This window comes from Eucalyptus grandis, chromosome 6 (assembly GCF_016545825.1).
Source record: "Eucalyptus grandis isolate ANBG69807.140 chromosome 6, ASM1654582v1, whole genome shotgun sequence".
NCBI lineage: Eukaryota > Viridiplantae > Streptophyta > Magnoliopsida > Myrtales > Myrtaceae > Eucalyptus > Eucalyptus grandis.
This window is the reverse complement of record NC_052617.1, coordinates 28,472,256-28,484,096: the sequence shown is the minus strand read 5'-3', so window position 1 is coordinate 28,484,096 and position 11,841 is coordinate 28,472,256. Positions and strand designations below refer to the sequence as shown.

At 39.4% G+C, this 11,841-nt stretch overlaps 1 protein-coding gene across 1 annotated transcript; it reads right to left on the bottom strand.

Annotated features, from left to right (window-relative positions):
• Positions 1-9,005: 9,005 nt before the first annotated feature.
• Positions 9,006-10,439, bottom strand: LOC120294685. The gene is made up of 2 exons (XM_039315076.1): positions 10,076-10,439; positions 9,006-9,992 (listed from the first exon to the last, which is right to left on the bottom strand). The coding sequence occupies exons 1-2, from the start codon at positions 10,178-10,180 to the stop codon at positions 9,606-9,608; spliced, it is 492 nt and encodes a 163-aa protein (XP_039171010.1). The 5' UTR covers positions 10,181-10,439; the 3' UTR covers positions 9,006-9,605.
• Positions 10,440-11,841: the final 1,402 nt, after the last annotated feature.

Sequence of the window (11,841 nt, the reverse complement as noted above, 5' to 3'; positions counted from 1 at the left end):
CCATGGAACAAAAGGAGTCATGTGGGAAAGCGAAGAGTCGATGAGACGTCAACACCCTCACCTTTTTTGTTGAGGACTTGTAGTGGTTTAAATTTCAAGGATGAAATTTTTGTAAGAGAGGAAGAGTTGTGACGTCTCAAAATTTGGCCCTTGTTTCGAATATATGAAATGGTTATTTCATCGATGCGCTTATGGTTATTTTACTCGGAATTGATCACTTACAAGTTAACTAATCTATTTATTGAGGCTGTAAAGGGTTATAAACGCGACAAACTAGAAAGTTCGATCAGAAATCGACTGCTCCACCATAATAATCGACAAGGGTCAATGCTACACTGTTATAAATCAATTAGCGAATGAATTTATTCCGATTCAATGGAGGTATGTAGTCGAATTGCGAGTGGTTCCACATGATTATGATATTCGTGTCAAACGACAATAAATCGATTTTCTATTGATATTATATCCAGGATACGTAATTGAACTCTCGCGATTACATGACAACCGAGGGTTGTTTACAGTTCGAAGATGCACAAACATGAGTTGAAAACTATCAACCATAGGTCAAACGCATGAGAACTCCTAAAAGCTACCTGATAGATTAGATCGTACTAAAGTCATGTTCGATCGATTTTAACAATGAAATTTAATTCGAACTCGGGTATCGGACTTTCGAGGATTTCACGATTTAATTATTGGATTTCGTCTCATTGTTCACCAAATTTTCAAGGAATTCAAAAAAAATTGGAAAAAATGGATTTTCAGACAAAAAGAAAAAGGAAAAGAAATTCGGATGAAGAGGCGAAGTAGGAATTTTGCTACACAAAAGCTTTAGTTTTTAAGAAATTAGAGTTAAAAAGATATTTGGGAGGGTAAAGATAGGCTTAGAAGACTTTTGAGGCATGTAGAGAGAATGTGATGATGGGTTTTTAAAATATTTTCTTAAGAAATCTTTTGTTTGCTTTATTTTTTTCTCTCTCTCTTTCTTCTTCCTCTCCCTCCCCCATGCTACTTCTTCTCCTTCCTCTACGAGATAACCCACCATCTTCTTCTTCCTCTTTTATTTCCTTTCTTCCCTCACGCCTTCTTCCCCATTACCTCAATTCTCCTTCCTCCATCTCATCTCTCATCTCCACCACCACGCCACCTTCACCCCCACGTCCAGCCACCACCGCCACCACCTCCACTACTGCCAGCACTTCCACCATCCGCTAGCAACACCCCCACCACCTTGGCCGCACCACCGTTAGTCACCACCTCCATCACGGCCGTCAGCCACCGCCCGCTCACGCCGTTCGTCACCTCCTCCACGGCTACCAACAAGCCGAGCCACCCTAGGTGGCCGAGAGCTTGAGGAGCCGCCACCGCCACCGTCGAGCCTCCATTCAAGTCGCGAGCGTCATGTTTTTGATGCCGTCACGTCGCCGTCGCCGTGAGCCCACCACCATTGAAAACCCGTGAGTTAATTTCCTAATCATGGATTAGGGCGTTAATTGTGTTTAGGGGTGGTTAGTTTAGTTTACTAGTGATTAGTATTAGTTAATCTTAATTTATTCTTAATTGTGATTTAGGATAGTTTAGATTAAATTTAATTACGATTAGTGTAAATAATTTCGATTAGTTTAATTAATCATGTTTAGATTAATTAATTGAGTTTTAGCTTTATTAATCGCGATTTACTTAATTAATCGCAATTAGCATAATTAGTGACGGATTAGTTGTTAATTAGAATTTTATGCTCGTTTTCTTGGATGAGATTGTTCAAAAATTTTGGTTGCTTGCGTGTATGATGTTGTGCTATTAATTGCCCAATTGCAAATTTTATCAAATATTTTAAAAAGGGTTGTTGGGCAAGAAAATACAAAAATAAATAAATTAAGGTGTCAGGTTTGGACACCAAATTTTATGTGCTCAATAAAACAATGGGGTTTTAAAATAAAAGTGTGCAAAGTTTGACGGGTTGATTTCAAATACGTGACCACGTATGATTTTTTTTTTACGAGAGTTTTAAAGAAAAAGAAGTTGCCCAAGTTTATTGTTTGAAAATGAAATATTGTGTTCTTGGCTAATTAATGGCAATAGAAATTGGCTTGATTGATGGTGTGCTCGAGTGATCATTTAATCGAACTTGTCACCCAACGAGAGTTGGGGGCGATGCCCAATTTTATCGGATGCCCGGCGAGGGTCCGGATGCCGAGTCACGGTTGAGGCCGGACCGAAGCTTCTTTATGGAATGCCGTTTAGGCGAGGGTTCTAGATGATGCCATGCCCGATGGGGCGGGACAATGCCTGGTTATGCCGGAAGACCACCGAAACTTGTGGTTGCCATGGCCCGAGGGGTTGTAATAATTGAAACACGTGTGGCGACAATGCGAATAAAATTTTAGTATGTGTTTTGATTGTTATTTATGCACGTTACACTACTATTGCTGTGCGAGACGTGCTAATATGCATGGGTGTGTCGAGGCGAGGTGAGTTTATGTGTTGTGCATGCTTAGGCTGCCTTGGAGGCAAATTTGCATCCTAATCTAGGCTTAGAGGCTTAACTCGCTGAGATTTTATATCACCCCGTCATTGTCACATATTTTTAGGTTCATAGTATGGAGTGTCGCCTTGTGCGTTTTGGGTTCCCATGGGACACGGAGGTGGAGACCACTGTATCTCCTATCCCTGGGATCGACTGTTCTCGCAAGCTAGTGGTTACGACGGTGTGGGTAGATGAGGGGTTTGTACATGTGGTGCCCCACAATTTCAAGGCATGGTTCATTAGGGAGACGAACGGTGATCGGATTGGTCCCCTTCATGGTTTTGATGGACCGCCTGTCGGTAACATGGGAGGGCAAGATTGTGACCCCATGGATATTGACATCCCTGATGGTGTCACGATGAATCTAGATTCCGAGTCGAAGGGGCTCGAGGAGCCGTACCCACCCGACTGACTACGTGCATGACTTTGTGCTTGGATACTAAGGCAAGTGTTTGGAGTTTGTGTAGCTAGAAGTTACCCCTGACCTTCTGACATTTTTTGCTTGTAGGTCACATAAGAGTTTCTTTTTGTGGTAGGCCTGTACATATTAAACTCCTTGGGTTAACCAGTTGCTAAATAAATCGTTGTTTTTGGGAAATCATTATTGTGTTTTACTATCCTTATTTTTGTTGGTTGACTGTGTGTTTATTTAAGTCGCTTCCACATGCATATATTTGAAAGATGAAAAGGAATGGGTTGGCGACGCGTTCTGGGACGTCTCATTTTTAATTCACTACAGAGGGATGTTTGCATACTCGGGGTTTGGGGCATGACAACATGAGCACCCTAGTCACCACCATAGACCCACCACTAGAAGTAGTAAGTAAAAGCAAAATCCAAAAAATGAAAATGCAAACATGACAAGCAACAAGTGTTGGGATTTTACGGAACATATATAGGCTAAATAAACTTAAACGCAGCGGAAGCAAATATAAAATTATTCTATACATGTTCCTCCAAAGGTGTTGTTCATGTGTTTCAATAAAAAATCATAATATCAATGAGGGTTTTACGGATTACCTCTTGAAGCATGATTTAAATGACTTGATTCAAATGTTATTTAGTTCGAGCCCCACAAATGTCGGGCCTTTTGTTTAAACACACCACCAACGCACCTCGAATGAAAGAGGGCTTGCAGGTAATCACCACTGTAATTGTGCTAGCAATCTTGTGGAGACAATCCTCTGCATGTGGTTAGCAACCGTTTGCTAACCATAAAGTTCTCTCTTTGAACTTTCTCTATTTTTCTTAACATAACCCACTCACCCTCTCTCTGCTCTATTTATAATGTCTTGGTGAAGTCAACATTTAACTTCCTCTAGAAGTTAGTTTTTAACCTCTCAAACAAGTTATTGACTACTTTTTCCAGAAGTTACTTCTTCCATAAGTTGGTCTATAACTTCTCAAATAAGTTGTTGACTACTTTTTCCAAAAGTTGGGTGAGCAAGAGAACATCTCTCGTGGGTGGGCTGTGTCCGATCGAGTGAATTGGTTATGGTGTGTGACATCCCTAGGTTCATCACTGAGCTGGCAGTAAGACTTGCACTAATACATTAGTACTCCCAAGAGAATTGATTGTCCCGATCAATCTTTAGGTCATACAAGTCATGATTGACATCTAGCAATATGTCATGGTTACCTAGACAATGTGAATGCTTTAAGAACATAATGAACCTATCAGCTCTGGTTACAATGTAATTCAACCATCTATCTTACCGTGTCTTGATCAAACAAAGACCATGGAATATTTGTCAAGTCACCAATTCGATCATATGCACAAACCTAATTGACTTGCATTTTATACGAGACAAAACAATTTATTCTTGGTTACAACCCCCGCTGAGGATTTCAATGCGGTGTCACAATTAGATCGCATAGGACATCATTACTATACCTTGCATGTAATAAGGAGACATATTCCATGTTGCGCACACATGTAACTTTGTAAGTGAACGGGTTATGACCATTAGGTATAGAGACTGATCAATGAGTTGCTAATATGCATACTTGTGAACCATAGCCGTTCAACACACAAGTTAGCACTGTGCATCAGCTCTAAGGATTATGTACACAAGACTAGAGCAAGAATGATTAGTCATTGACCCCGCTAAAAGCTTCCATATTGCCAATTGTTCTATATATGTCACGTTCAGTGAACTTGTCTACTACAAGTACCTGTGTTCTAATTCAGGCATCATAATACCTAATGACTTATGACTCATCATTACCTTAAGCATCCAATACTTAATGGTGAAGCTAAGAACACATCGGTCTCAACAGGATCAATAATATCCACTCATTGATCCATTGATCAAGAACGGTTAAAAGATTCAGTCTAATTGTAAACCTGTTACGCATATTCTTAACGTCTCAAGAATAAGTCCAATCACAATTGATCTTATGGAATGATTCATATAGATAATTGGACAAATAAATGAATTCATCTTTGCCATTAATTTGACAACACAATTGCCTTAACATGTAACTATTACATGATTGCTCTAGGGCATATAACTAACAACAAGATTGTTCAATTGATATTGAAATTAAGTCTCCCAAATTCAATAACAAACTATAAAAAATAAAAATAAAAACATCCATAGCAACTTATAAACAACAATTGACTCATCAACCCCACAAACCCTATTCTGTCCCATCTCATCAATCAATATGCACAACGTCTCCTACTCGAGCTCTTTTTGATGGACCTTTCACTTGATTCATGATTCTTGCACTTTTTGTAACTGGCCATGCGACTTCTTCTTCAACTGTCTCAGGATACACTTATTTTGATGGAGCTGCAACTGTCTCAGGTTGAATTGATTCAGAAAGAGATGCAATTGTCGTAGGCTAAATTGATTCGGATGGACTTACAATTGGGTTTTTACTTTTCTTTCTTGTTGGCACAGCTAATGTCTTCTTTTTTGTTGGTACAGCCGTTGATTTTTGAGTTGAGTCTTGAGAGATAAAAACCTTCGAACTTTTCCTAAGCTACAAAAAAAATAAAATCAATTATCAACAAAAGTTTGCACCATAAATTAAAGTAAATACAACCAATAAAACTTAAATTAATAGTGATTATTCTAGTACGCTCATATGTATAAAGGTCATAACCATATTATCTTAGCATCTTCCCAAGAGCCCCTCTTGTTTGAAAGAAATGTCCCTTTCAGGTACTTGTGATTTGTTGGCTTTCTTCTTCTCGCCTGTGATTTCTTAGGCCTTTGTTTTGGCCCTTTAGCTACAATAGAGGCTTCTTCGACCAATTCTTCAGCTAGGCATCATTTAGATGGCCTTCTTGTAGCTGTCCCTTAACTTAGCATTCTTCTAGTTATTCTTCTATTTAGCCCTTTAGCTTCATTGACACCTTCTGTTAGCCTTTGTGGTGGCCCTTGTAATGACTTTTCTAATGGCCTTTGTGGTGACCCTTGTGATGGATCTTGTGGTGGCCCTTGAGTTGAGCTCTCTATTGGCAATTGAGCTCTAGCTTGCTTTCTTTGAATCTGAGAAAGAGGCAAATGACATCATAAATATAATATTTGGCCATATAAATAATGTGAAGGAAAACTAAGCACAAATTATTGAACTTACTTGGTATTTTTTTTCTCTACTACTGAATAATAGTCGACTTGACTAGCCCTTCAGTTGCTTCGGCCTATCCTTTAATTGGTTGTCTTCTACCTTACCTTCTTCGAATAGGCCCTTCAGTTTCGGGTATAGTAAAGGCTTTAGCCAATCCTTCATGTGTCATTCTCGTGACCTAACAAAGAAATTACATACAAGGCTAATTGTATCTATGTACATATTTATTATAAACCATAAGTAACATAAACACAAATGTCATGACTTACTAGGTTTCTTCTCTAATTGTCCCTTTAGTAGGCCCTTCGGCTGGCTTCAACTGTTCCTGCTGCTTCTTTAATTAACAACCTTTAGTATTGTGCCTTGCTATGTGGCAATAAGAGCACGCCATATTTGCACCTGTCCAATTCATCCTACACTGACCTAAGACCTCCCCCACCATCATTCTTCATTTTCGCTTTGGTTTTCCCATTTTCTTCTTTAGTGGCGAAAGTTGAGGTGCTTCACAATCTGTTGGCTCTTAGAACTTGCTACTTCTGATTAGTTGCATCATGAATTGATACGAAGCAAGGTATTTTGGTTTATTGTACTAATCATCAATGTAATCCTCTGTGTTATGGCCCTTTAATTGGATGGCACATATGGCATATGCACAAGGAATCCCACTTAGTTGCCATGCTCTACATGAACACTTTCTCGTACATAAATGGATAACATACTTATCGGAACCTTTCATTATCTCATATCTTTCATCCTCATTCCAAATAGGATGACAATACCTACTTGTAGCCAAGTTCTCATCCAATTTCTTGGCAATCCTAGGGCCACATTGCCTAGTCCATTTTGTAGCCTCATCTCTTTGTTTGTGTAGCCTCATCTCTTCAAGCATCGAGATGAATGGTTTGCATCTTGCATCTATTATACTCCTATTGAATGCTTTGCATATGTTGTTGTCGATGTTATCGTACTTGAATTCCTCATTAAAGAATGCCCTACACTAATGCTTCGGTTATATTTGGAATAATATATTAAAACCTTCATTTGTCAAGTGAAGCAGTTCTTCTTTGGCCATCTTAAAATCAGTCATATTCATGCTATTTGCTAACTGCCAAAATTACAAGTGTAGCTTATCCCCTTTATAAGCCTTTGCCCAATTTGCGTATGTGTGCCTTGCACACATTTGATGTTAGGTATAGGGCAATGACTCAGTTACTGCTGAAACCAATCCCTGCAATAATTTTAAATAAGAAATATAAACAAATAACATGTTAATATAAAAAAGTAAACAATTAACCAAATTTTTCAAAAAGCAAACACTACATTTTGTTGGTCACTCATGAATGCCACCCTTCCCCATTTTTATCTCCATGTCAGCCATTAGATTTTTTTAGGAACAAGGACCAATTCTCTACCTTCACAATAGCCCAAGCCAGTGGAAATATTTGGTTATTCGCATCTCTTCCAAGTGAGGCCAGCAATTTTCTCATTTACAAGTCCTTCAAAAAATAGCCATTTAATCCTATAATCTGTCTACAACTAGAAAAAAATCATCATTTGCATGCATTGAAGCACATATAGAATTTATCGATTTTGGTCCCACTATCAAGAAATTGTCTCTTCATGACCTCTACATACACTCTACTTGAAGGGTTTTGCAACCTACACTCCTAAGTATAATCCGATAACTATCCATATTTGTTGCCATACTAACCAATGAGTATCTTCATCACCTTTTGCTTCAATATTTTGCATTGATTCCTAGATACATCGATGCCTACACGCTCCTTTATCAACATCTTGAACTCAATACTTTTCATCTCGGGCATAAGCTTGATTAGATCGAAGAAGTGGTTGGACAACTATGCACTTGTTAATTAAATATGTTTTTCTTGGTAGGCTTTAATCCAGAAGGATCCACTTCTCCTAACAAATACGCCGTAAATTATCCATGGACAATTTTACTGCGAACACCTAACTTTTACAAATGTCTTAGTGTTTCTAATGAAGTTAATATTCCTTTGTGCAGAAATGGAGTTCTTTAATATAACTTCCCTAAATTGTTTCACATCTTGAAATTTCATTCCTACCAACAAAGTAGGAGAGGCAACATATGGATCATAGGAAGGGAACTTACTATTCCTTTTATGCACAACTCCTTGATCTTCTTCAAGTTTATCTTGAGAAATAGCATTCTCGATGTTTTCTTCATAATTAGTCTCCTTGCTAGCAACACCAACATCTGTAGGGCCTTTGGCCCTATTTGAAATTTCATTAGTTACTTGCAAAGCTACAAACCTATTTGACAAAAACTCCCTTTGCTTTTTCTTTAACTATGCAAGCTCCTGGTTGCTGTCATCACTTAAGAAATTTTCAACAGGCAAACCGTTTATCGTCATCATCATTGGATTCAGTTACTTCTCAATCCAATCCAATGATTATGACATCACTTATGTCATAATCACTTTGGTGAACTGCATCTATGCCCCTCTCCTCACAGTCCTGTCTATCTTGCCCTCATTCAACCCTAACTTTAGTACTAGCTTGAATATCATCTCCTCCTTCTTCTACTTGGGTGCTCTTTCCGTCATCATCCTCAACCTCACTATTACTATTGTACTCAACGTATACTTTTACCTTTTTGCCATGAAGATAATGGTATAAGACATCCCTAAAACCATTATCATTTTCTAAATTTCTCAAACCATCTCTCAAGCCTTTCTCAGGAATATAATACAACAATTTATGTACTTTACAAGGCAAATAGGTCATTATATCCCTAACAAATCATATATATGATGCATTCTTTATATCAACAAAGATGGTGCCCTCATTTCCACCCTCATACTCCCACTCATCCTCCCCAATCACAAAATCCCCATCATAACAAACTATGACAACAACATAATCTTTATCATAAGCCATTTTTGCACCAAGAAAAAAAATATTACCTTTTGGGACAACATCCACAAAGGACAACAAACAATTGCACATGGAAGTCCCCACACTCTCGTGGACTTTATTAAAGAAAATGGAAAAGGGAAGAGATGCACATGTTAGGCCATTTACTAGAAAGATACCCTCCACGATAAACAGAGGTCTCCACACAGCATGGGATGCACGCAGCTGTGAGTGGCATCCCCTGCACCCAACTAGACGAAAAGCCCGACCCACCCACAACACATAGGGCACAGACCTTCCTCCAATGCCAAACAGATCGGCCACTAAATACAGGGGAATGACAAATCTGGAGAGCGAAATGGTTAACGGTGAATTTCAACTACCCATGCGCCACGATCTTACTAGCGAGAAGCATGGCGATGACAGCAACACCTTTGCTTCATCAATGCTCCCAAGGTTGACCGGACGAAATGCTCGCTCCATATACAGCATATATACAGCAAAAGGGGTACGACTAGTCCTCTCTATCCAGCCATTTGGACGCTGAACACAGGGTAGGATGGATCTGAACCGAGAAGTGGCTGATGACGACTTTGAACTACCCAACATCACCTCCGAATCTGCACAACACCCCCGTCCGCACAGCAACTCTGACGCAGGTCAAGGGGGAAGGAAGGATCTGCGAAGAAGACAGGTTGTTAGTGGCTGTAAACAACACACGAGCCCAGATCTGAACTTTGAAGAGGACGGCAGCCTTTCTGGCAACAAGTAGCGACATCCCCCCTCGAGTGGAGTTGTGGCTTATAGCTACAGGAACGCCAGACGAACTGCTCGATCCATACAAAACAGGTAGGCTATAGCCATCCCTTTTCTGTCTAGCATTGTGGACGCCGTGCAAAGGGGCAGGACCGATCTGGGAAAAGAAGTGGCTAACAGCAGCTCCGAACCACCTAGCCACACCTCTGAGCCTTCTCAACACCCCCGTCTGCACATCAATTCTAACGCCAGTTATAGGGGAAGGATGGATCTGTGCAGAGAAGAGGTTGCCAGCGGCCGTGAACTACTCACAAGCCCAGATTTGGACATAGAGGAGGACGGCCACATTTTAGACACCCAACAGCGACCACCCCCCCCAGTGGCTTGTATCTGCAGGGACTCCCTTGGAAGAATCATTGACGGGTTTACTAAATCTATAGAGGTGAAATCAGTTGAACAAGCAAAGGCAAAAGCATTGGTTGAAACCCTAGATTTTATCTTCTCAAAGCTTGCCCAGCATAGACCAGAAAGAGAGATACACGTACACTCTGATTGTAGTACGCTGGTGGAAGGGGTTCTCACTTCAGCTACCCTAAGTTGGGACGTGCAACCTTTAGTGGACTGGGCCAAGCGCAAACTAGAAGATTTTTCGGGTTTTACTTTAGCCCATTGTAATCAAAATACGAACAAGGTGGCCAACTGATTAGCCAAAGCCCAACGAATGGGATGCCTTCCTAGGAACTAGCTAAATAATCCCCCGTCTGCTCTTTTAAACTTGTTGTGTGCTGATGCTAGAGATGTATGTACTAAACACGTATCCTATTTAATGCATTTTCGTTTGTTTGTTAAAAAAAAGAAGCCAAATTGATCTAATTGAGATGAATCCATGAGAATTTCTCGAAATTGGTGTCGAATATGGATTGCCACTAAAAAGTTGGACTCATTAACGATTTAAGTGTGCAAACCATGAAGAATTGATCGGGATCCTTGATTAAAGCCAAAATTGAAGATTTTTACTTTTGTTGTGGAATCTCAAAATTGGTTTGGAAATTGAATGAAGGACGATCTCATGATCAAGCGTCATAAAAGGAACTTCTTCTAAAAATGACTAGAAACTAGCCAATTTTATTTTAAATCAATTTTGAGCCAAAATCCATAAATTAGAAAAAAAAATCGGCTCTTGATCGGTTTTGTGAAATTAATGATGCCAAAGTGAAATTAAGTCAAAAAGAAGATGATTCGAAGGTTTTTAAAATTATTTCAATTTTTTGGTCACTTTGGTGACGTGAATTAATGGGTCAAATTTTGATTATTTTGAAAATTGACAATGCAAAATTGAAATTAAGACTATTTTGGGACTTTTCATGCAAAAAGTCAAATTTTAACTCGGGATTGACTTTTTAGTCAAAGGGTTAATTGAAAAGTCAACTCAAAAGTGAGATTAAGAAGACTATTTTGGGACCATCAGAAAGTGTACTATCAAATTTTTACTTTTAATGACGCGTTAGCTAAAAATCAGGTATCGACACCACTCTCACATATTGGTGTTGTAGTATTACTATGATAAAACATGTTATTTCAAGTTCCTCTTCCGTTTACCACTTGTCCATTTCCGTAGATTTGGCTCTATCCGATTTGTTTGTATTTTGTGATATTGATATCTAGGAATGGTAATCTCTGTATGTGACTACCAATACTAAACGAAATTTTATGTCAATTTTTTTTTTCTTTTATACCGAGGATCCGCCCTGGCACACTTTATGAGTGCTCACGGTCCCCGCCGGACACCAGCCAGCGAAGACCAGCGACTATACCTCGAGGGGGACTAGTATGGGACCCTACCACCCATGGCCCCTCACTTAAGTCGCAATCAACTAGTTGGGGAATCGAAGCCAAGATCTCAAGGTTGACTAAGCCCTAACCAACTATTGCCGGCATGAAGGGGTTTGTGTCTTTTATGTAATTTATCTATTGCTTCGTCATCTTTTTTCACTTTATCCGTTAACTTTGGGAAATTTGTTTCATAGTCTCTCAGTGCAAATAGAGGTTCTTTGTTTTGTCAGATGGCAGGAAGGGGT